This window comes from Acanthochromis polyacanthus, chromosome 2 (genome assembly GCF_021347895.1).
Source record: "Acanthochromis polyacanthus isolate Apoly-LR-REF ecotype Palm Island chromosome 2, KAUST_Apoly_ChrSc, whole genome shotgun sequence".
Lineage (NCBI taxonomy): Eukaryota > Metazoa > Chordata > Actinopteri > Pomacentridae > Acanthochromis > Acanthochromis polyacanthus.
Genome location: NC_067114.1, coordinates 39,824,017 through 39,850,488, shown reverse-complemented (window position 1 = coordinate 39,850,488; position 26,472 = coordinate 39,824,017). Strand labels below are relative to the sequence as shown.

Here is a 26,472-nt window from a genome sequence, read left to right as displayed (position 1 = left end):
ATGTATCTGTGGAGCTGTAGTATTGTACAATTACAGTATAGCTGAAATATGAAATACTACAGCATCATTCTTTGACCTTATCAGACTTAAGTTAAGTTTGGCTGCAGGGCTTTACGCTGTTGCAGATGCTGATTTCAACCTGGTGGCCACTTGCTGCTCCACTCTGGTCAACAGTGAAACATTTAGACAACTTGGATGCCGTGACATTATGTGCAAACAAGTATCTAGTAAATATGACTTTAATGATCCTTTTTTTTTTCCCCTTTCCAGCATTATAGAACTCCTGCAAATTGAAGACAGTATTCAGATTTGACAAGATTAACCTTTTGACAGCTCTAAAGTTTGTTGAAATTCATGTTAGCTTCTTGTCCACACTGCAGAGGTCTCACTTTACAAGTCAGTCTCAAAATAGAACTAAACTGTTTGGAGACTGGATGGATGGATGGATAAACATGTAAGTTTCTGAGACTAGAGCAGGTTGTCATTGTGTGCAGGCTGTAACTCTGCACCTGGTCTCTGAGCGTCCTGTTTTTAGTGCCCACTCGATTTGATTTGGACGTGATCAGCCCATTTAATAGCCAGTTATGATTGCAGACCATTTCTCATATATGTATATAGGCCATTAGAGACCTCCTCCAGTTTCTAGTCAGCTTAGAAGGTGCATTGTCATCCATTTTGATCAGCAATAAACAGAAAATAACTCCAACATCAGCAACCTCTTGTGGTCATGTGAAGAACTGCATGTACAATCTGCAAATGAGTTTTCACCCTGGGAAACATACAGAATGGAGCTTTGTAGAATCTGATGAACATGGCCACAGGGTTTTTTCAACCCAAACCACAATCCCTTTTATAGACCTAACAAAGTAGTTCTGTTGCCTAAACTAAACTAAGTACCTTCAATGCCTGACCTTATTGAATTAGTCTTGGTGCCTAACGTTACCCACACAGTCTGGTTGCTGAAACCTTATGTAGATGTTTTGTTGTCCAAACTTAAGGGACTACCTTTGATGCCTCAACTTAACCAAGTAGTTTTAGCGCCTAAACTTAGCCAAATAGTTTTACCACATAATCTTGTTCCCAAAACCTAACCTAGAAGTTTTGTTGCCTGAACTTAATCAACTACATTTGATGCCTCAACAAAACCAAGTCGTTTTTGTCCCCAAACTTAACGAAATGGTTTTGGTGCCTAAACTTAGCCAAGTGGTTTGGGTGAATATGCTTTATCAATACTTCTTAGATTTGATGCCTAAACTCAACCAACTACCTTTGGTGCCTAAACCAGACCAAGTAGTAAACTTAACCGAACACCCTCTGAAAACTGATCGACTCACTTCACCACCACCAACCTCTCCAACCTCCAAATGTGGACTTTTGTTCCATTTTATCAATGCCAAGATAGCAGCTCCATCTCCAGTAAATGAGGTGAGAATGGAGCTCCATTATAGGCTGAAATTGGCCTACTGGGATCACGAGAAGTAGAGATGGTCCCTACCGGCTCGTATGTACTGAATGATCTGCTATAATAACGCCCATTTAATGTGCTGATAACATGAGAAACGAGTGCTGTGACAAGCCTATTAGCATAAATGGTGTAATGTATCTGAGAACGGTTCATGTTCAGCTCTTAGCGTGGACAAAAACGAGCCCCACTGGCCTCAGGTTCATCTGAGGAGGCCTCTGGGGATCTCATTTTGGTTGCATCTTTTGCCCTTTATGTAGTCTACAACACAATTGATGGTGATGTGTGAATTTTCCAGCATCAAGGGGCTTTTCTCCTCTGACCTGATGCCCTGGAGACCCTTTAGGTGGAAGAAACGGCTGATCCAGTGAAAAGACAAGCCTAATCAGCTGCTAAGTCAGACCAGCAGCTGCAGCATCACACCATTACCTCCCTGCTGGATTCACGCCACGCCGAGCTTTGTGAGGCCTGACTGAGGAGGTCGTCCACCCCTGGAGCCGGTATGAAAGGTGAGCGAGTGTCACAGTGTTGTTTAGCGCTTTCAGATTTAGGAGGAATGAAGCCAGGCTGCCACTGATCTGCCTACATGTGAGTGCTCAGAGCATCGGCGAGTGATTAAATAAAAGCCTCCTCGCTTTTCGCTCATCTCCGGATAAATGGGAATTGATTGATGACTGCTCAAAAGTTGATGCCGTTTTTGGGCTAACTGGCCTTTCTTTCATTTCTCACCCTCATTTATCCTTTCTTTCTTCCTCTCCCACTCTTCTTTTAACAGCTTTCTTTTATTTCCTCTCAGTCTAATCCCCTCCTCTCTTCATTCTCCTGTCATTCTCTATTTTCTTTTTCATCCTTTCCTTTGTCCTCAGTTCATCTTCTCCTTATTCGTACTCCCTCTCTTCCTTCCTCTCCCATATTTCTTCCATCCTCCTCCCATCTTTTTCCTCTTTTCATATCTCCTCTCTCCTCGTTGATCCTTTCTTCTTTCCTCTCTGGTTGTTTTCCTTTTTCCCCCCTCGCCTCTTTTGCTCCTTTCTCTCCTCATGTGAAACTCTCTCTTTTTGGTTCATAATCTCTCCTATATCCTTCATTTTCTTCTTATCTGTCCCCTCTTTCTATCTCTCTCTTCACCTTAACCTTTTCTTTTATTCCTTTCCCAGCTCTTTTTTTCTCTTCTACTTTCCACTTGTTGATAATCTGTCTTTCTGCTCCTCCTATCTGACTCTTTTCTCTTTATTTCCTTTTCAATTAGGGTTCTTGATCTCCTCATTTGTTTGATTTTGCTCTCCTCCTATCTTTCTTTACCCATCCTCTCCTCTCATTTCCTGTTTTTTTCTCTTATTTCTTCTCCCCTCCCCTACAAATCTCCTCTTTTCCGCTTCCTATCTCCTTCACTCCTCTATCCTTGATCTTCCCCATCTTTCTTTTATTCCCTTTCTATTTTTTTCAATTTTCTGTCCTCTCTCTATCTTCCTCTTCTCTCATTTTTCTTTATTTCATTCTCTCATCTCCTCTCATCTCTTCTTATTTCTGTCCTCTCGTCATCCTTGTAAATCTTATTTTTTCTTGCAATCTGTCCTCTGTCTTTGATCTTCTCTTCCTCCTTCCTTCTCCACTCTCTTTTTCTTTCCTCTCCTCCGTCCACGTACCTCATCTTGTTTTTCGTCATCCTTCCTTTGCTCTTTCTTTCATCTTTTCTCCTCCTCTCCTTGACTCACCCATTTTATCTCCTTTATCCTTTTCTTCTCATTTGTCTCCTTCTCATTGCTTCTCTCTTTTCTGTCCTTTTGTTTGTCTTCCCTCATCTCCTTTCGTATCTCTCTCTTCTCCTCGCCCCTATAAATATTCTTTCTTTTTCATTTCCTCGTCTCTCCTCTAACATCGATCTTCTCATTTGCCCTTTTCTTCATTTACTCTGCATTATCTCCTTTCCTTCCTCCCCTACCCTCCGTCTTTGTTTCCTCCCCTCTCTTCTTTTTCTTTTCCATCCTCCCCTCTGAATCTCTTCTTTCATCCTTCCCACTTTCCTCATCTTTGTCTTTAACTTTCCTTCCCTCTTTTCTTCATTCTTTCCTCATATGTTATTCTTTTCTTGTTCACCTCCTTCAAATCTTGTCACTCTTTTTCTTCTTCACATTTATCCTCTTCATCTCCTTTTGTCTTTTCTGTCTCCCCTCACTTCTGCTAATCTCCTCTTTTTCGTCATCTCTCCTCTGTCCTTGATCTTCTCCTCCTTCCTCTCGATCCTTCCTTTCTCTTTTATTTCCTCTCCTATCTTTCATTCCTCTTCTCCTTCTTCTTTATCCTCCTCCTGTCCTCTGTCCTTTTCCCCATCTCCTTTCTCTTCCCATTTTTTCCTTTTTCCTCTCCTTATTTCAGTCCTTTTCATTTCTCCTCTGTCTTCTCCTTATTCGTCTTTTCCTTCGTTCTGTCTCCTCTTACTTTCTGCCCATTCTTTCGTCTCTTTGGCTTTTCTCTCTTTCCTCGTATCTTTCTTTTTTTTACTCCTCTGTCCATGTATCTCCTGTCTTCTTTTTCCTTTCTTTCCTCACCTGTATGTCTCTTTTCTTTTCCCCCTGCAAATCTTCTCTCTTTTTTAATCTCTCTTCTGTCCGTGATCTTCTCCCCTTCCTCCCTCACTCTTGACCCTTCCTTTCTTTTTATTCCTCTTCTTTTCTGTCCACATATCTCCTGTCTTCTTTTTCATCCTCATCTGTCTCCTTTTCCTCATCTCCTTTCTTTTATCTTTACCTTACCTCCCCTTTCCTTCCATCTTTTCCCCTCACCCTCTCCTCGATTTCTTTCTTTTTCTCATCTCTTTTCTTCTAATCATCTCTTCTCTCGTCTTTCATATCTCCTCTCATCTCCTTTCATCTTATTGTCTTCATTTTCCTCTCGTCTCTCCTTCCTGCCTTCCTTTTCTCCTCCTCTCATTCCATTTCTTTCTCCTTCTTCTATGTAAAACCTTCCTCCTTTTCTTTCTCCTTCCTCATTTCCTGACCTTTATCTATACTCTCCAATCCCACTTGTCATCCTCTCCTACAAAGATCTCTCTCTCCTCTCCACGCATCTCTTACTCTTTCCTTTCATCTCTCCTCCTCCTCCTCTTCCTCCTCCTCCTCTTCTCTCTTCCAGCGGTAGAGAGTCAGCGAACAGCGAGCGGCAGCAGCAGCGTCACTCAGCTCGGCAGCAACTCGCATGAAAGTCGGGAGCTCTGCTTTTCTTTCTCCTGCATCTTTGTTTTTTTCCTTCTTTATTTTTGAATTACCTTCTCATTTTTGTTAAATCTCTTCTTCCCATTTTCTCATCTCCTATCCACTTTTCTTGTTTCTTTCCCTCCTGCCACATTGATCTTTTTCTCAGTGCAGCAGTATGAGGGTGCCGTGCATCCCGAACGGGGTTTCTGTCCTTGCTCCAACTAGATCTTGTAGCCGTATGCTTTTCTTTTTTCTTGTTGTTGCATCTCATTGGAGTAAGTAGGCCAGTCTCGTAGCTTTTACACAGTATGTCAACCTGTGGGTTCCGATGTGCTTGTGAGTGGATATTTTAAGGTGTGACTTTTAAAAAATCCTACCCTAAATCATACAAATCCCTCATGCGGAGGCAAGATGTGGTGTGGCACATTGAGGAGTGTGTTTTGGAGGTGTAATGTTATGAAGTGTTTACTGTAGCTGAGAGGACTGGAGATATGCATGTGTAATTTTTGTTCTGTTTGCTTTAAAAAATCTAATATTTGGAAGCTGGTTGCTTTTTTCCCTTTTTTTCCCTCATTCCCTTTGCCATTTTTGCACTTTATTTCCTCACTGGTTGCCTCTTAGTGCGCCAAATGCACAGGAGTTTTGAAAAATGTGGATCGTAACCGTTTAACCAGGATGGACTTATCGGATGTATTCACGCCTGTAATGGCCACGATGCCGGCCACTTTGCTGCCAAACTCTTCTTTGGAGAATGTCAGCCAGGCGTCCCCTTCCTCGTCCAGATCTCCTCCTCTACCTCCTCACTCGCAGGTGGCGTCCGTGCTCATCGTGGTGGTGGTCACCGTCATCATCCTGGGTACCGTGGTGGGCAACGTTCTGGTGGTGGTGGCAGTGTTCACCAGCCGAGCCCTCAGGGCGCCTCAGAACCTCTTCCTGGTGTCTCTGGCCTCAGCGGACATTCTGGTGGCGACGCTGGTCATCCCCTTCTCTCTGGCCAATGAGGTGAGGTTTGTCAGATGTTTGTTCTCAAGAACAGATGGTTTTCACGTGAAATCTACAGCTGTAACTTAGCTTTTCAAGGAAGGCACATGCTAACATGGGAGTAAATGCAGATGAATACATTCAGCTTGGTTCCTCTAAAGGTTAATTAACTGAAGATGTTGGTAAAAGTTCCTCAAAGACTCTTTTAACCGTCTGTGTGAAATAATGCTGTACTCAGTCTACCAAATGATGAATATTTTAGCCTTGCTCAGTCAACTATGGTCACCACTATGGCTGCATATCATTTCGCTCTCAAACTCAGAGTTTTATGCTGTCAAATTGAAGCAGATGCTCTGACGTCATTCAATATGGCGCCATTCACAATAAGTGGACATGACGCTACTGGATCATATTAGTAAATGACGAAGGTTGAACGTGTAGCATTCATGATGTGTGGTAACTTGTTGTGCTGTTCTGACAAAACTGTTTTAAGTAAATTATTACACATAAACATAGATCTGGGCAGTATAGCTAATAAATCTAGAATAAAACCATGCTTAATTTAAGTAGATATCAATGATTTATTGATTATTTAATTAGCGTTCCCCAATAAAAACCAGTAAACATTTTGATTTGAAATGAACTGCTTTATCCTATATAGCAAGGCGTACAGAAATGCAGGGTAGAAGACAATAAGACAATAATGAAAAATACACAAACATAAGATGATAGGAATGATCTCACTTTATGAACACATTAAATAAATAAAGCAAATGAAACTCTGAGGCAGATCAGAGTGAAGCTCCACTGAGATCGAAGCTCAGACTGATTGGCAAAACCCAAACATTGTGTTTTCATGCATTTGATGACATTAATCAATATTCTATTAGAAAATGTACCTATACCTATTGATTGTCTTGTGGCATTGCAATGCTATTGTTTCATTAGCCAGGAACACATGGAAAGTCAATTGTGTTGAATATTGTGAGTAAGCTGATCTAGCTAAAATATTATATGTCAGTGCTCCTTATTTTAACCATTGTTAATCCTCCTCTATTTCATTGATATATCCAATAAAGCTAAAGTTTATTACATTCAGCCATTTTCATTTTACACTTGGCATTGTGAATCATTGAACGCCTCAAGATAGGAATTAAAGACTTAAAGGATCATTTTGGTTTATTTCACTGTGGCCTATTTCCAATGATTGGGACTTTTGCGGCTCTATTAGTCACGCTGCAAAAATCCCTAAAGCACTTAGCAAAATTATACTTTGTGTTTTTAATTTTAAGTCCAACTAAAGCGAACATTTAAAGACCCATACTGGTAAAAATCTAGTTTTTGATCTTGTTAACTTGTCCATGTGGCCTTATAAGCTGGAAGACACATGAGTGAAATAGTCAACACCATGCATGAATATTTTCACCTTTAAACTGCAGCGTACTGATGACAGTCTCAAAAACACAAGTTCAGACTTCTGAAGTTTCATACGTAGCGAATCTAAAGAAGTAATCCTGTCAGCTTACGGGGTTGGACTTTCTGTATTATTATGCTTCTCAACATGTATGGCTGAAATCATCCAGTACTTGGCTTGCCATTGTGTAGTGTCGAGTAGTTTTTCAGTGTTTGAGCAGAGTCGTAAGTGAGCTGGTGTGCTTGGACTGCAGAAACTGATGGCGGGATCATTACAACTATACTCTTGCAAGTATCAGTGTAGAGTTACATAATCCATTTTAAGGTACAATGGGGATATTTTAAAGGAAAAAAAATCTAAATATGTAACTTTGATACACAGAGGATTTTTTTAGTGGTTTTAACACAAACGAGTTGGGATTTCAAAATGATCCATGTAAAAGTCAGGTTTCTTGGAAAGCTGCATAGAGCTACGATTTTACCTCCGCCAGGAGGTTATGTAATCACCGGTTTGTTTGTCTGTCTGTCCGTCTGTGTGGGTGTGTGTGTGTGTGTGTGTGTGTGTGTGTGTGTGTGTGTGTGTGTGTGTGTGTGTGTGTGTGTGTGTGTGTGTGTGTGTGTGTGTGTGTGTGTCTGTTTGTCTGTTAACAGCATAACTCAAAAAGTCATGGACGGATTTTCACCAAATTTTTTACAGGATGTCCGGAAGAGCAAAAGTAACAATCGATTAGATTTTGGAGGTGATCTGGATCACCGTCTGGATCCAGGATTTTTTGAAGGTCGAAGGACAATTGAGAGATGGCCGCCAGGCCATCACTCAATTGGACAGAGACCTTCAAAAAATTAGATTTTGGATCACCTCCAAAATCTAATCGATTGTTACTTTTGTACTTCCGGACATCCTGTAAAAATTTGGTGAAAATCCGTCCATGACTTTTTGAGTTATGCTGTTAACAGACAAACAGACAAACAGACACACACACACACACACACACACACACACACACACACACACACACACACACAGACGGACAGACAGACAGACAAACGGCATGGCGGAGGTATGCGCTCTCCGAGTGCTTTTCTAGTTTGTAAATGCTTCTTGTTTCCCTGAATCTCAACAAGAGATGTCATCCTCTTGGGTTTTACTCAGTTTATTTCCTGTTTTAATATGTAACGATCCCTGTTCTTGTGTGTCTCTTGTGTTTTTACTTCCTGCCTTTGTCTCCTTTTCCCTTCTATTTTGATGGCCCTGATTAGTTTTATCTATGTGGTACCTCCCCATTAGTTACCTGTCTATAGAGTTCCTTCATTTCCTTGTCTTGTTCCAGCTCATCTTGTTTGCTACCCTCCTCTTTTTGTTCCTTTTTGCCTGCACTTGAGTCTTTACCTAAATATCCACCTTGACAGCAGAAGTGAAGAGATCAAAGTCAGCGTGACCCAGTCAGTTCAGTTTAATTCAGTTTTATTTGTAAAACTCCAATTCTCTACATTTGTCATCTCAAGGCACTTCATATTGTAAGGTAAAGACCTTATAAAATTATACAGAGAAACCAAACAAGTCTCAAGATTCCTTTGGATTCCCTTTGAGCAACACTTGGAAGGAAAAACTCCCCTTTAACAGGAAGAAACCTCTGGCAGCACCAGGCTCAGAGAGAGCAGCCATCTGCCTCGACCAGTTAGGTTCAGAGAGAACAGGATCAGTCAGTCAGTCTTGCTCCTGCGTTGGGGCTGGTGTCCCGTCCCGTTGCGTAGAGCCGACCAGATGAACCAGGTTTTTCCAGTACAGGCGGTCTTGTGCCAGCAGATCTGCATCCTTCATGGTAACTCCGTGTTGTCAGAGGTCGTCCGCAATGATGTCGAGCCATCGAGTGCAGGACTTGCCTCGTGGTCGTCTCCAGCCTGCGACCTTTGGGTCAAACTTCAGAATGGCTCTTGTCGGGTGATCAGGGGGAAGATGGAGAACATGGCCGAACCAGTGGATGCGACGTTGTGCAGCCAGGCAGGAGGCTCTGGGCTGGTTTGTGCAGGCTCTGAGCGCTTCATTGGATATTTGCTGTGGCCACCTGATGATGAACAGGATAGCAGAAAGAAAAGAAAACAAAAGGACAAACAACCCATAATCAGAGACGTGTACCTCCAGATCCAGAGACACCTGTAGAAAGGACAAAACATGAACTATGGGAGATAGAACACTCAAAGTTAATACATCAAACTTTGTGTTGTGTGTAGGATGGTCATTTTCAATTATAGATGACTCAGAGTTGTTTTTTTTTAAGTATTGTTGTCAAATATGGTTTGGGTTAAAAAAGATGCTTTCGCATCTACATCAAGTTTCTTCTTGGTGAATTTCGCCCCATCAAAAAGGAACCACAGTGACAACCCCACCACTTAAAGGACTTTACATGCACTTATTCATATCAGTGCAAGAGGATAGCTGTTAAAACACATTAATCAATATAAGCATTTGTAGTTTTTCTGGCATTTCCCATTTGGTGACCTGATTGAAGAACAAACTGTGGACAATCTGAAACAACAGATGTAGCCAAAAGATCTGTATGAGCCTGTCAACCTGAATAACATTTCCTCAAATTTTCATTCTTTGTGCATAAATGCAGATCTTCAGAAGCTTGGTTGTTTCAATTTTAAATTTGAGATTATGTTGGTGTAAGACAACGAGAACAACCACAGTTCACAGATAACATAAATGTCTGTGCTACATTTCATATAGAATGGTTGTGGGGACATTTAACCCAAAAACCAAATCTATCAACCATTTGGTGGCACCAGAGGGAAAGTCAATGGGCCAAAGTTCTTCATCTTGAGTGAGCCACAAACGTCTGTAGAAAATTTCACTGTAATCAATCAAATATCTGTGGAAATATTTCTGTCTGGACCAAAGTTGTGGACCAACTGACTAAAAATCCATCCAACTAGTTGAAAATCTAACATTCCCTTTTCGTGATGTCTCAACAGTCTGCAGATGAGCCCTCCCAAATTTTAAAATGCACTTCTTCTGAATAAATACTAAATTAAAAACTTTATCATACTACAGTCAGAATCAAGTGAAGGTGTTTAGTACGAGGTGCAAAAGAAGATGTTGCATCTAAATCTTGTACCCAGATAAAAATTGCGTGATGAAATCAGGTGTTAATGGGCTTTGCGTTATGCATGAGGTTCTGTTGTTGGAAACCTGTATTTATCTGGGATTGTGGATCAATAAGAGCATTTCCATTTACAGCTTTTATGCGCATTTTCAATCTGCCCATAAAACACTCCGAGGGGAAATGCTGAGAATTGGAAAAAAAGAATGAAGCATGCAATGGAAACAGATAAATAATGAATAATACATGATAACAGACATGATGCTTCTGCTTCACCGGAGATGACAAATAGTTGTAATATCAGCTCATCTGGACATTAGTACATGAAGAAAACATAAACTGCCAGTTTCATCTACATTTTTTCCCTCTTCGGTCTCAACAGGAGGTCTTTGAATGATATCATCTCCTCACCTCGTCTTCTTCTGCACCTTCTTCTGCTGTTTCTATACTGAAGCAACTTCAGCTCCTAATATTTGCATAATGGTTGTGGATCAGAAACATTCATCTGCAGTTTCTCTTGCCAATTTTCTCAAAAATTGGTCAATAATTGCTACTACATATGCATTTGAAAGTAAAAGCTGTGCAATGTAGTGGACCCCTAGTAGCAAAAAGCAAAAAACACTTCATTTTCCAAAAGTCCACTTGCAACAAATTTAGTTTTTATTTGGACCTACAATCATTTGCAGAACAAACTTGAAACACATAAAAAACATTTAAAAGCAAACACCTCATCTATGTCAGTCTTCTCTTTGGTGGGGGTGATGTTGACGTTCAAGCAACCTCATTATTAGGAAATAATTCCTACACTGATCCTAAGATTGGGATCGCAGCCGATCAAAACATTTTTACACTGATCAATATTGCCACAAACTTAAGCCTGATCCTTTATTTACTTCCGCTGTCAACATAGATGTTGCAAAGTTAAAAAATTTGTCCAATACAGCAGCACAGTCAATCAATAATTGATTGATTTTAAATATAACCTAAGCATGCTAGGCATTCGCCATGTGCTGATACTGCTAATTTAAGTCATCTAACACGTGATCCAAAACGCAAAATTTGGGCTGTTAGATTTTGCCACTGATAAATAGGTACGCACCCTAATTGATCCTGGCTTGACTTACACAGAAGTGCACTTTTGGAGGACAATTAAGCATCACAGAAGTTGTTTGTTTCCTTTGCTGTTGACTTGACAACTTCAAATTAATTTTGATCTAGCAGTGACGGGACTCGCTGGTCTGCATTAAAATGGTGAGACGTTCTCACATAGTTCTTTTCTTTCCTTTAAAATGAACTTTTGGCTTCTCAGTGTTTCTTTGTTGGAAAGTTTCTTATTGACTCTTTTTTTCCCTCAAAGCACAATCAGTCTGTACTTTGGGTCATCCTGGTCATTTTGTCTGGTTTGCTTATCATCTTATTCCTTAACTGCTTTTATCACTGCTGTTTGCTTTCCTTGTTTTCCGGTCGAGTGACTGGTTGAAATTATAATGAGCGATAATATGAGACTGGAGAGAAAAACCAAAGGAAATGCAGACCCACTATAATTGCATCAATGTACTGCTGAATATATCAGTCAGTTGATGGTTTTTCTCACGTCTAAGTTTACCTTCCCAAATACTGAGTTTATATTCTTTTTGAAAAACAGATTACTTTTTAATGTAGAAAGTCATCACGGCCTCATTGAACTGCCTGTTGGAGGCTTGAACAGCTTTGGAAAACCTTGTGTTTCTGCTGATAGTGGGAGCGACCTGTGTCCAAGGCGTCTCTGGTAATTTTCAGCATCCAACAATCAGAAATTCGCTGTAGCTCTGTATTTCTTTACTTTGTTAGACAAGCGTTTGAGGCACATTGTGATATTGAATGACCTTCCAAAAGAGAATAAGACAGTCTGTTCTTCAGTATGCTTTCAAATTTGCTGTTTTGGAGATATAAACACTTTTGATTCCCCTTGTAGTTGTTGCATAAACTTCTTATTTTCTAATATGCTCACCCAAAGACTCTAATAGTGCTGTCCTGTGAAGGTTAAGCCTCTAACTATCAGGGTAAGAACCTTGATTTGACTTTTTCGGCAAAAAATCCATTGGGATCTACGGAAGAGGCGGACTTTGCCTTTTTGTTTCATAAAAGCCCATACAGTAGTCCTGTCAAAGTGGTGGATCAGATATGTTATCCTTGGAGCAAACAAGAGATATCCAGTTACAGTCACGGTAAATCTTCACATTTGAGGAGCTGTAAATGAAGAATATTTGTCATTCTTGGTTAAAAGATTCATACATCTGTTGACTACACTGAAGACGACAGATCCATCTCATCCTTTCTCTGAACTTCAGCCTCATTTCACCCCATTAAAGTCATAAACTGCGAGTAAAGCTCCTCAGAAACGCTAAAGCTGCATAATACAGGTGTTTTTGTAACCAAACTGTGCTGTAATGCAATATTTACTTCTTTATCGTCTGCCAGACAGAAAAATACAGACGATGAAGCGGTATATCTTTACCTCTTCAGACAGACGTTTTATCCCTGCAGGGGAGTCTGTTTGGAAGCACAAGCTATGCAGGAATTTGATGGATATTTTACAGTTTCTTGCAGCTGTGAAAAGACTGTACATAATTTTTGAGGTGTCTGGTGTGAAACTAGCAAACTGACTGCGAGTGTTTCCTCCAAAGTAAATACAGCAGCAGCCAGCAGTGAGATATTGAGTGAATTGTTATTTTGAGGCGAAATTATCCTGCATCAAGGCCTCTCTGCGTGACTGAAGCTGACTTCTTTAAACGACTAATTAACATATCTTAATTGCTTTTTCCAGGTCATGGGCTACTGGTACTTTGGTTCCACCTGGTGCTCCTTCTACCTGGCTCTGGACGTCCTGTTTTGCACTTCCTCCATTGTCCACCTCTGTGCTATCAGCCTCGACCGCTACTGGTCCGTCACTAAAGCCGTCAGCTACAACCGCAAACGGACACCCAAGCGGATTAAAGCGATGATCAGCATTGTGTGGCTCATTTCTATCGTCATCTCGTCCCCGCCGCTCCTCATGACCCAGAAGGAGAAGGACGTGGAGTTGGAGGACGAGAGCGACGCTCCGATGCAGGAGTGTCTCCTCATGAACCAGACGTGGTACATCCTCTCCTCCTGCCTCGTGTCCTTCTTTGCACCAGGAGTCATCATGATACTCGTTTACTGTAAGATCTACCGCGTCGCCAAACAGCGAGCCTCCACCGTGTTCGTGGCGAAGAACGTGATGGAGCGGCAGCCGTCACAGTCCGAGACCTGCTTTGTGGGCGCCGCCAGGACTTGCCAGTTAAAAGGAGCCCAGTACGAGTTGGACAGTCCACGGCCTGCGAACCGACACAGCTCCTCCAACGTGGACAGCAACAGCAGCGGCCAACGGAGAGATGAGCTGGACGACATCGACTTAGAGGAGAAGAGCTGTGAGGCAGACGTGAAAACATCCTCCTCGTTTTCCTCGTCTCTGCGCTTCCCCAGGAGAGCCGCCATTAGAGTGAAAACAGAGGAGGGGAAGGCCGAGGGAGCAGCAAACAGGTTGAAACCACCTCCTCCTCCTCCGTCCTGCGCCTCCATATCCTGGGCCTCCTCTGAACACTGCTCCAACCACTATCTCCTCCCCTCGCCGGTGCCGCTCCGCAGCCGGCAGATGTCTCTTTCCAAAAACAAAGTGGCACAAATGAGGGAGAAGCGCTTCACATTTGTTCTGGCTGTGGTGATGGGCGTTTTTGTGCTCTGCTGGTTCCCATTTTTCTTCACTTACAGCCTCCACGCTGTCTGCAGGGAGAACTGTGTCATCCCCGACACGCTCTTCAACCTGTTTTTCTGGATCGGATACTGCAACAGCTGCCTGAACCCCATCATATACACGATTTTTAACCGAGACTTTAGGAGGGCCTTTAAGAAGATTTTATTCCAGACTCACAAACGGACTTAAGATGAAAATGTACGACCCTGTCACCCAAAAATTACATTTCCACACAACTAAACTGCACTCTCATTTACAATTTTTAAAAAGAACCAGATTTTTTCCCTGAAATGTAAGACTGCAATGTCATCACAATACCAACCATCCTTGCCTGAATAAGTCGATACCTAGATGATACCACAGACAAAATCTGAAACATCAGATAAAGTAATGGAATAATAGATGACAGAAGATGGGACTTTACAATTATATGCAGTGATTTGCAGTAATTATAATGTCATTGCAAGGCAGTGAAGGATGTGAGAAAAAGCTGTGTAACAACAGATAAATTGTTGTACCACAGTGTGTTCAAACATTTTTATGTCCAACCAGAACTGGAGAAACTCTTCCGCAAAAGCAGTTCTTAGTGAAGGTTCAATCCTTGCAGAAGTAAGTGCAGCAGCAATTTAGTGCACATTTTAGTCTTTAACTCTTTTAGCAGGAATTCAGTTGGTCAGCACAGCTGGTGCTGACAGTGTGTCAGCACACTGTGAACACCTGATTTAAAACAGTTTGCAAGCTATGGAAAAGTTAGCATTGCAAGTACAAAAGCTGTGTTTGCATATAGATGATGATAGAAATGGACTACCACATTGGTAAGATGGCTTAAAAGATTAGAACATATGAAACATTTGTCGCTGGTCTTTGCAAATGACCTCCTTAAACTTGGATGGTGACAAAAAATTGTTTCAAAACGAATCTCACAGACAGTTGACTTATATTTGAGGACATGATGTACTTTTGTTATCTCTCACATTCACTAACCTGTCGCTCTTTGAATTCTTTGTAAAAGTCAGCATGTCTGTCGGTGAGAGGCTTTACTAAGTTGGACGTTGCGACTCCAACAGTCTGCATAGATAAAACATCCTTTGCAGACAGGCTTTGCGGTGTTTCACCCTCACTTTCAGCTATGTAGGCGACAATTCCTTATTTTTTTGTGCGTTTGCCTTATGGTGGCAGGAATGTCTCACCACAACTACAATCACACTGCCCTGCTGTGACACATTGACATTAAGCATCGGAAACGCTGCTCTCAGCTAAACACTGCTGTTCAAAAAAGTACTGGTACTGTTAAAATGGGATCTAGTATCAGTTTAAATGGCAGAATATTACAGTACTTTTCTAGTATCGGCATATTATACTAGTGTATTAACGCTAGCAGAAAAAGGCTTCCAATTTGAAGGGGGCAGAAAGGGAAGCAGGATGAAGACATAAGGGGGCACAAGTATGAAAGAGTCCACACCACATAATTCAGCTTCTGGAAGAGTCAATGAACTGCTCCACAGGCATCTGAATGAAGTCCAGAATCTGCGTAGAGTGACTTCACTTATAAGAGCAATAATGCACATGGTCTGCAGTAGTGTACATGCATGAAAACGTAGGTGTGACCTGCTGTGCATGCATGCAACGGAGTCTTCCAAGCAGGCTGACTAAGACCAGAAAAGAAGTAAAATTTCAACAACTTTAAATCTGTGGTGTCTACACCAGAATATAATCAAGGCCTAAGTCAGCAATAGCACCCAGGAGGCCGGGGTTTGTGCATCTTGTAGTTATTTTCCTTCACTCTTTGTTTAGATTTATGCACCAAATTTACGTGGTTAAATTCAGAAAAACATCACGCTTTGGTTGACATTTTAACATAACTACATGGTAGAAGCTTGGATATGTTTATAAATCAATCTTATGTGGTTAGGTTTGGGTAAGTATCATGGTTTATAACTCTTCCTCAACCTCTATGAAGCTTCTTTTACATTTTCTGGGTAACCACAGTCACATCTAATATATGGTTGGTTAAAAATGGGTGGCAGTGAAGCAATGAAATAAATGACTAAGATGTGTTAAATTTTAGAAAACACGTTTTTCCTAAAGTGTAATTGCAGTTTAGCTGTGTGGGATTGTGATTTTTGGGTGGACAGGGCTGGAATGTATGTGTTTGTGTGACACAGAATGAAACACAAATGTGCAGTTTTAACCCTGTTTTCCACTGTGCTGTCATATCGACATTAAAGGGCTTGTCATACAGGCGGCGTATTGATTTATTATTCAGCTGCTCACTAATTTATTAAATAATTACTCCCAATTCCAGTGTAAACACACCAGAGGATGGTGATTATGACACATCGATGGTGTGGAGGCAGGTGTTTCAAACTCCTGCCCCCTTGATGCAATAACACATCGACATTACAACTCGGCTTGTGTCTGAACTTGAATGTTAATTAGAGGAAAACGGCCGCAGGGCTGCGAACTACGTCCCCATGGAGCCTCAAGATGTCTGTGCACTGTAGCAGGCGGACTGATTCTGCAATGTTTATACTGAAGCAGAGAGAACAAAAAAAGGCTGTAAGGAACTGAGAAAAAACAAGTGCGCTTAGAATAACACACAAAGTGTTTTAAAAGGTTTTCCGTGCCCGAGAGTAATTAAACACCGGCAGCACATAAAGTTTAAACTTGGAGTAGAGACTTAGAGAAGAGAGAGCAGAGTGAAAGTTAGCAGCAACAATGTTCTGTTGGACACTGCACAGCTCGGGGCAAAGGCATGAAAAATTCATGTGCAGCTAGCAGATGGGCTGAGCTGCTGCAAACAGAAAGAGAGAGGACAAAAGAGAAAGGCAGAGGGAAGAAAAGCCCGGGCCTAACTATACCCGAGCCTCTGAATAATTATAATCAACCTCAGGCTCGTACAGTGATAGATAATTATCCTCTAAGGCTCGGGCTGAAATAACTGGGCGGGCTGCCGTGGGCTGCATGACTCAACGCTCATGTCTCTGCTGTTTCTGTGGAGCAGCAAAGAGCCTGAACTCTGACCTGACCTGGAAATAACTGGACGCAGAGCACCAATCATCACTGAGTTCATCAGTCACTTCCTGCAGACCGCAGCAAAGTTTGTGCTGTCAAAGGGCACCAGTTGCTTTTAATGCAGGAACAGACAAAGATGATAATGAAGCGAGGTACAGACACGAATGTTGATGGTGGCAGAAGGAGCTAAAAGTCCAGAAAAATCAATGTGGTTGCCAGGCAACACCAAGTCTGACAACAATTATAAATCTGTGTACTGTAGTACCTCACCTGTAATTTATTATAAATAGGATAATACTGGTAAAAAAACAAACAAAAAAAATGAGTGTATAAAAATAATGAGCAGTACATGATCATACAAAGCACGGTGCAGAAGTTATACTAGAAATAAGACTTGGGAGAAAACAGAGAAGCCAGTGATTGATTTATCTACTGATGGATGGACAGACGTGAGTGAGAGAAACTCTTCCTTATGACTCTATGAGACAAGCTGGCTGCCCATCCATCAGTACAGTAATTCACATCCTGACACCTCAAAGGATATGGACCTGCTTGGGCCAGTATCATACTTAGTGTTGGATTGGCATCCCCAGGTCAATGATCTGTGTTCCTCAGCTACTCACAAGTATCTCTAGCCACTCGTGTCCCATAGCAGCTATAGCAACAATTTAATTATGCAAAAACTAAGTGTGACTTCTCAGCATTGTGATTACATATTGTTTACTTGAAGATTCATCATCTCAACGGAAAATGTACACATCTAAAGAACCATTAGTGCCCCTTATCTGGCCAGCAGCACTCCAGACTAATAACTAGCATCCATAAGCTAGTGACTAGTCCTCCTAGGCTTGTGACCTGCATCTTACAGACTAGTAACTAGCATTTCTTTGATCTAAGACTAACACTGGCATTCTCAGCTGTGGCCTGCATCCCTAGACAGTGATTATCTCTCTAGTCTCCTAGCCTAATGAATAGCATCCCGAGGCTAGCCACAAAGACCCAAAGGCCAACACCTAGAACCCCTAGGTGAAATATGAGCATCCCAAAGTAAGTGATTGTCACTGCTAGTCTCCTAGCCTAATGGCTTGCATTTGTAAGCAAGTGACCAGCATCTCTAGACTAGCAGCTAAGATCCCCTCAACTCATGACTGCATCCCTAGGCTAGTCACTGGCATTCTTACACTCTAGACTAATGTTTCTAATGTTAGTATCCTGCATTCCTGTGCCACTAGTGTCCCTAAGATGTCCATTAGCATTCCTAGACTGTTGACCTGCATCCCCAGTCTAGTGACTAGCACATTTAGGCTAGCCACACACATATCTAGTATAGTCACTAGCCTCCTTATGGTAGTGACCTGCACTCTTGACCAGCAACTAACATTTCTCGCCTTGTGACTACAATCTCTAGGCCAGCAGGTAGCATTTCTAGGCTAGTGACAGCCTTCTCAGGCTAGTGGTTAGCATGCCCTAGGTGAATGACAAGCATCCCTTGCCCAGTGATTGTCACTCATAGTCTTCTAGCCTAATAACTAGCTTTCCTAGGCTAGTGCTAAGGCTTCCCTCAGCTAGTGACCTGCATGTCTAGACTAGCAACTAAGATCCCTCGGCTCATGGCCTGCATCCGTAGTCCAATGACCTGCATACTTAGTCACTAGCATCCCTGCTTTAGTAACAGGCATTTCTAGGGGAGTGACTAGCATCTTTAGGCTAGCCACTCACACACCTGAACTGGCCACTCGCACCCTTATGGTAGTGGCCTGCATTCATAGATCAGTAGCAAACATTGCTAGCCTTGTGACTAGCATCTCTAGCCCGGTGGTTAGCATTTCTAGGCTAGCAGCTAGTGGGACTAGTGGTTAGCATCCCTAGGTTAATGATCTGCTTTACTGGGCATGTAAGTAGCATTCCTAAGCTAATGACTAGCATCCTCGGCAAGTGGCTAGCATTCCTACGCAAGCTAAGGATAATTCAATGGTGCAACAGAAAGTTCTCTTACTTTTCCAACCATTAAACTGCAGCTTTTATTTTTCTAAGTGTGCCTTGTTTAATGCCTTTGGTACATTTAATAATGATAGTGATGAATGAGGATTTTAGAGACATTATTTCATAAAATCTGTTGAAAAGGTTAAAGTGGTCATACTTAATTAAATTTAACATTAATGAATATGACCTTGAATATGATTTTTAAAGCAAAGTATTTTTGAAAATGTCCCATTAAATGTCTTCATTTCTGTCAGTAGATAAATCAGGCACTGTCTTTTCTGGCTTCTCAGTAGTTTGTTTAATTTTTTTTTTTTTTTAAATTAGCACAACCCTGCACCACAACAAGAGGATGAACAAGGCTGCTATCAAATACATTACAATGCAAATTTCATAATATTTTATTTTATTTTGCTGTAATCACCATCCAATAATATCCAAGCCATATTAAACTGAAGTGTCCTTTAACATGCATTTCTTTTACTCTCACTATTCTAACACTTCTTGGAACATCCAATTAACATAAAACACTTTTCCAGACATTAGTTGTATTCGCTCCTATAAATCTATTTTCAGCCCAGAGAGCTCAGGCATCCTCTTCTCCTCTGAATGGATGCAGGAGATTGTTGTAAAACCTGGCAGCTCGCTGGTTTGGAGGCTCACCGTCCACAATGAAAAACACAATGACTCTCCTGCTGCCAGGTGGAACGACGAAGACGAGGTCTTGGACCCACCGAAGCTACAAATCCTCAACACATTTCATCCCAAGCTGTCAGCAATTGTGTGGGCGTCAGTGAGCAGCTGCACACCAGAACCACAATAATTTACTGTTCAGATGATAAAAAAAAGAAGAGCAGTAATTGAAATATATGTAGAGTTTATGTGCATAGTTAGAGTGCATAGGAGAAGCTCTGCAGCTCATTTCTGTTAAACAATTGTTTAATTTTGAACCTTCTTATACAATGTGATGTGAATAAGGTGGATTGTCAGTTGAAGTGATCCTTCATCTCTTCTCTTAATGACGTAACTAAACATAAAAAAACATCTATAAAAGCGGGACTGATGCTACAGTTCTCATTGCACTTCAGCAAATAAAATGATTGGATGGAGTAAAATTGAAGAAAACTGAAAGGAGGTGTTTCTTCTTGTAGTTACCTTGTTCAACAGTTTTGTCGAGTTTAACATTTCAGTTTTGCAGCTATTTTAATCACCAGAGTTATTGCAATTTATCCAGTAAGTTGAATTTCCTTAATGATTAATAAAGTTTTATCTTATCTGAACGAAATCTCACAGCAAAGCATCTATTAGTTGTTTGCGTTTTAAGAAAAGTGATCTCTATTGGCTGAAAATTTACTTGTACTTTTGAATATTTAAAATTTTTGCTGCTTTATACTTGCATTTCACTGCAATTCATTAAAATATCCCATGTACCCATGTAGTCACTGAGATTCAGGGCGAACTTAAGCAGCCAGCAAGTTCCTGTAGTGAAAAACAGTTTCATGATGATCATCTTTAAGATTTGAGGAAATTTGAGGACTAATTGGAATTCTTCTGACATAGGCTGAATCCCAAACCGCTCCCGACACACTATCCCTACACACTACCCCTCCGTTTGCGCGTTCCCGCGGAGGGTCCTCCATATTAAGGGCCGTCCCAAACCCCGTAGTGCGGAGGGGGAGTGGACTGTTCAGCCCTTAAATAGCGAGTCTGCATCGATGCTCACTCTCGACAACTTTTTCAGGAAGTGAAACGTTGAAATGGAGGAGGAAACAACATATCGATGTAAGTTCCACATGCGTCCTTTATTTCTCCCACGCCTTTTTCACACTGACAGAACTTCACAAAAAGAGTGGTGAAAAAAGATAAACAAAAGAAACAAATCTTCTTCTCTGCTGATGTTTGATTTAATTGTGCACCCCCTGACACCTTAAAATTTGAACACGACTGACAGAATCATTTATTCATTCATTTGTTGGATTTGAAATGCCAGATAATAGGATTGGAAAACATGTGGGATGACTTCACATTATTTGAAGCAGAATGTAGCCCCTACATCATTGCCTGCAACCTGTGCCACAGCACTACAGCCATGCACAGTAGGCGTCTTTGTGTTACCATGGCGATGATGTCTTCCGTTTTCCGGTGAGGCGACAGGGTGTCCCATTCCTGACGATCGTATTTATACCCTCCCCCTTCAATTAAAGTGCCCTCCACAGCTGCGAGTGTGACTTCTTTTGGAGTGACACTCGGTAGTGTAGGGGGAGTGTGTAGGGGGCGGTTTGGGATTCAGCCATACACTCACCCGCCGCTTTATTAGGTACACCTGCTCAATTGCTTGTTTACACAAAGAGGTAATCAGCCAATCAAATGGCCTCAACTCAGTGCTTTTGGGCATGTAGACATGGTCAAGACAACTTGCTAAAGTTCAAACTGAGCATCAGAATGGAAAAGAAATGGGATTTAACTGACTTTGAACATGGTTGTTGGTGCCAGAAGGGCTCGTTTGAGTATTTCACAAACTGCTGATCTACTGGGATTTTCACACTCAGCCATCTCTAGGGTTTACAGAGAATGGCTCAAAAAAGAGAAAATATCCAGTGAGTGGCAGTTGTGTGGATGAAAATGCCTTTTTGATGTGAGAGATCAGCTTAGAATGGGCAGATTAGTTAGAGATAATAGAAAGGCAGCACTGGTTACAACCAATGAATACAGAATACCATTTCTGAATGCACAGCACGTCCAAGATTGAAGACGATGGACTACAGCAGCAAAAGACCACACTGGGTGGCACTCCTGTCAGCTAAGAACAGGAAACTGAGGCTACAATTGTCAAAGGCTCACCAAAACTGGACAATAGAAGATTGGACAAAGCATTGCCTGGTCTGATGAGTCTCCATTTCACCTGTGACATTTAGATGGTGGGGGATATTTTCTTGGTACATTTTGCGCTCATTAGTACCAATTGAGCGTCATTTAAACTCCACAGCCTACCTGAGTATTGTTGCCAACCATGTCCATCCCTTTATGACCACAGTGGACCATCTGCACTTCTGGGATGTGGTGGAATGGGATACAGGTATCATGGATGTGCAGCCAACAAATCTGCAGCAACTATCATTTCAATATGAACCAAAATCTCTGAGGAATGTTTCCAACACTTTGTTGGAAGTATACCACGAAGAGTTAAGGCAGTTCTGAAGGCAAAAAGGGATCCAACCTTTAACTATCAAGGCGTACCTAATAAAGTGGCCAGTCAGTGTATGTTGCCATTTGATTTGCTATGCAATATTTTGAAGACAATCTTCAGCTAAATAGCCCCTTTCTAATTTATTTAAACCATGTGAAAGAGCATTACCACGTGAGATACCTTCAAAAGTGTGACTCACACAAGGAGAATGGTAGAATTTGTAAAACCAATTACTAAACTGTTTAGATACTTAGAATTTTCTTATTGCATTGTCGATTCATTGCTCATCCCTGGACTTTAAAACAGTTAGAATTCCTCTGTGTTTCTGGCCTGGTTGGACTGGTAGCAGTTAAATTATGTTGTGGAGACACTCATACAGAAAAGGTGTGACTGGCCAGAAACTAAACCAACAATCCAGCTGCTACAGTCAATTTAGGCCATGTGACTTACACTCTAATTAGGGATTGATGGATAAAGTGCTTTGTCAGGACGACATCGATACTGATTATTGATAATCAAGTAGGCCAATAACTGATACTTGGAACCATTTGATATTTGCACTATAAATGCAGTGTCAAAACTGCAAACCTTTGTTGCAATGCTTTTGTATATTTTTATAATATTTATCCTTGAGCGTTGATTGGTTGTTACTCCTGATGTGTCACCAGTCAGATGTAGCTGCTCAAGAACACAAAGTGGTGATTACAGACATACAGAGATTGTGCCATCAGAACCAAAATAAACTATTGTAACATTCATTTATATTCTTGGGAATCAGTTAAATAATAGTTCATCCAATAATCAGTCAAACTCCAAGCTGTAACTACTCGACCATCATAGCAGCTAACTTTATATTGGTGGTAGATAATTTACTATATTTACACAGATCACACTTACAGACAGCGACTCTTGACCTTTATGCAGCATATATTGATTTTAAGCTCTTTGTATTCTCATTAGAGTGATAAATCCTGTTCACATGCTGTGTGATGCTGCAGCTGTTGTTTTCATACAACAGAGAGTCTGAACGTGTAGCTGCAAAAACTTAAATATCATTGTTTAATTAAAATTATCAATCTGTCTATCACTAAACTACATTATAGCTACTGTTACTGTGACATTGTGACTTCTGATGATAAGATCATCCATCAAAACAAGCAACAGGATGTTTGCTTTCTGCGTCGTGCTCAAATGAAAGATGAAGCTGTCATCAGGAGGACAAACAACGCTGCTTTGTGCACATACAAATAAGTATCCAGCGGGAAAGCAGCTGTGGAGCTTCACAGTGCAAAAGCAAAGAAAGCATCAACCACCAGCAGCGTGTTTTGTCCACAAACGCCGACTCTCCGTCTGTCCTCGGACCTCTGATGGAAAAAATCGAACAGATGAAGGAAAATGTTTCCCAGAGAGAGAGCGGCTTGATGCTGTGCACCTTAACAACAGCCCATAAGTGCATAAACCAGAGGAGCACAAGGGGCAAAGAGAATATTAATTGGTGTTTTGGATGTGGAGAGAAAGCCGCTGAGAGTCCAGGACAATAGACATGCAGCAAATGTTTAAACAGAGAGGAAAGTACAGCGAGTCCCAGCAACTGCTGAACACTTTGTTTTACAAAATTACATAAAGTCCAGCAGATCTGACTACTCTGCAAAAAAAGGAAATTCAGGGAAGTCGTAATATGATAAAATCGTATATTTTCACAGCAAAAACAAATAATCTTGTGAAGCACTCAGATATTACTTGAAGATACCTGTTTGGTTTTTTTTGTCTCAGTGAGGTTTTAATTCTATTTTTCAGTTCGAGCTGACGAAAAACAAGCGTAACTGAGTATGATGTTGAAGTTTAAACCATCTTTCAGTTGAATTTTTGGCAGTTTGTAGGATGTGAAGCTGCACAGCTGGAAATCTGAGATGTATTTTTGAGGTTATATCATACATGAGTTAAGAATATTGCTGTATGTTGTTCAGTACCTCAGTTTAGTTTGATGTTATTTCTTTCCTTCTTAGGTCTTGATGGTACTTAAAATTTACATTTTCTGTGAATTTTGGCCCTTTTAAAAGTTTAATGAACACAAATTAGTTAAGTTTTCCATGTTAATTGAAAATCATTTCCAGTGAAGGCCTCATGAAGCGGGTTAGCATGATGACCACAGTGTGCAGAGCTGTCTTCAGGAATAAGAACATACAGTTGTGAACACAATTTTACATTTACTTCTAAAGAACATGCATGTCATTGCAGTCTCAGGTTTCCAATGATGCCTACAGCTCTTAATTTTCCACTATGGAATCACTGAAGAACATCATTTTCATAGATTTATTATTGGTCTCCTGGGACAAAATCTCTTGAATCAAAAACATACATAGGGCAAACAAAGCTGGTGGATGTTGCTAAATTCAAAGAACTTAATAAAACCAAACAAAGGATAACAGAGTTCTCAATCTAACTAAATAAAAAACAGAACATCTAAGTTCCTTAGCCAAACCTAAACACAATTCAGAATTTCACTTGGCAGACGCTTTTATCCAAATTGACGTACATCTGAAAGCAGATACAACATCAGGTCGGTAGGTGGGGCAGCACTAAGGACCTTGCCTAAGGGTCCTACCTGGACAACTGTGCCCCGACCAGGGTTTGAATCTCCTGTACCGAAATCATGGGTGCTAAACACTGACCTGCTGAAAACTTTCAAGTCGACGAGGATGGGATTTGAACCCACGCGTGCAGAGCACAATGGATTAGCAGTCCATCGCCTTAACCACTCGGCCACCTCGTCTGTTGTCTATAAAATCCACCAACACAAACAGATGCCATTGGTCAGGTAAAGCAATTTACTGCTCAGTGACAATGTCAACATAACAGTGATCAAATCCCGGAAAACAGAGCTCGTGGATGTTGCTACACATATGAGAGCAGATATAACCAATATCAAAGTAATATCTATATTTGTTGAACAGTATGATACAACACAAAGTAGGTAGGTGGGGCAGCACTAAGGACCTTGCCTGAGGGTCCAACCTAAACAATTGTGGCCTGACCAGGGTTTGAATCTCCCGTGCCAAAGTCAGGTGCTAAACACTGACCTGCTGAAAACTCTCAACTCGACGAGGATGGGATTCGAACCCACGCGTGCAGAGCACAATGGATTAGCAGTCCATCGCCTTAACCACTCAGCCACCTCGTCCACTTGTATCAGCCATTGACACCCACACCAGACAACAGAAACGAATACAAATGAGTGCAGAGTGCACAGTATTAACTGCATTAAACTGGTGCTTCAAAACACGTTACCAACAATACATAGACATAGACGTTTCTAAGTGACCCCAAACTTTTCAACAGCATTGTAAACACACAAAATTCACTTGGTGACAGGAAAGAACCACAGTTTTATTTCAAAATGTAGCAGAGTCCAGACCTGCAGGTAAAGGTGAGTAAAATCTGTTTGGTTCAAAACAAGACAAATAATGCCCTAATGGAGACAAACAGACCCAGTTCTACAGGGGTGCAAAAGCATGCATTGCATCTTCAGCTGAAACTGGAATAATAAGTGTGGTGCCAAGAAAACTGAATGCAATGTAAAATGGTTCAATTCAGTCTACAATGTTTGGCTGCACAGTGTCTTGGTGGTTAGCAATGTCATCTCACAGCTAGAAGATCCCTGGTTCACATCCCAGCCTGGGATCTTTCTGCATGGAGTTTGCATGTTTTGCCTGAGCACGCATGGGTTTTCTCCACAGTCCAAAAACATGCTCAGGTTAACTACTGATTCTAAATTGTTCATAGGTGTAAATGTGAGTGTGATTGTTTGTCTGTATATGTAACCCTTCTCATAGACTGTTGACCTGTCCAGGTGTCCCCTGCCTTCACTGTAAGTCAGCTGGGATAGACTCCAGCACCACCCTATGACCTTAATGAGATTTAAACGGTGTATAAATAATGGATGGATGGATGTTTGCTAGTTGTATAAGTCGCCAAATATAGTCACATGTATACTGTAGTGCAGTCAGGGAGACAGAAGTTGACCAGCAGCTGTAAACACCAAGACAGAACAGGAAAACAACAGTTTTTCTGCCAGCAGTAAAACTGTTAGAAAGACTCCAGAGGTCGCAGTAATGAGGTAGACTCTGGTTTTAGCCGCTGCTACCAGCTGACTGGACGACCTCGGTACAGTAGATCCTGTGTGGGTGTTTAATAAAAGTCCAAACTCGTCCGAACAGTAGGGCAGGGTGTTGATTTTGTGGCTTAAAAATAGAGTATTTCTGCAGAATGGATGCTATATTTTGCCATGTTTGTGTGTCATACATCTGACTGTGGACTGAAGTATGAGGCGTCGTTCTGACTCATGAAACAAACTGTTGCTGAAAAGGAGCAGTGTGCTGCAT

The 26,472-nt window shown here is 41.3% G+C and overlaps 1 protein-coding gene and 2 non-coding genes across 3 annotated transcripts; 1 reads left to right on the top strand and 2 right to left on the bottom strand.

Moving 5' to 3' along the window:
* The first annotated feature begins 4,173 nt into the window (after positions 1-4,173).
* Positions 4,174-16,149, top strand: LOC110953411 (alpha-2Db adrenergic receptor-like). The gene is made up of 2 exons (XM_022197395.2): positions 4,174-5,658; positions 12,961-16,149. Exons 1-2 carry the CDS (start codon positions 5,332-5,334, stop codon positions 14,095-14,097), a joined length of 1,464 nt encoding a protein of 487 aa, XP_022053087.2. The 5' UTR covers positions 4,174-5,331; the 3' UTR covers positions 14,098-16,149.
* Positions 16,150-24,781: 8,632 nt separating this feature from the next.
* On the bottom strand, positions 24,782-24,863 carry trnas-gcu (transfer RNA serine (anticodon GCU)). Its single transcript has one exon. It is a non-coding gene; the product is annotated as a tRNA-Ser (tRNA).
* Positions 24,864-25,189: 326 nt separating this feature from the next.
* Positions 25,190-25,271, bottom strand: trnas-gcu (transfer RNA serine (anticodon GCU)). The gene has a single exon. It is a non-coding gene; the product is annotated as a tRNA-Ser (tRNA).
* Positions 25,272-26,472: the final 1,201 nt, after the last annotated feature.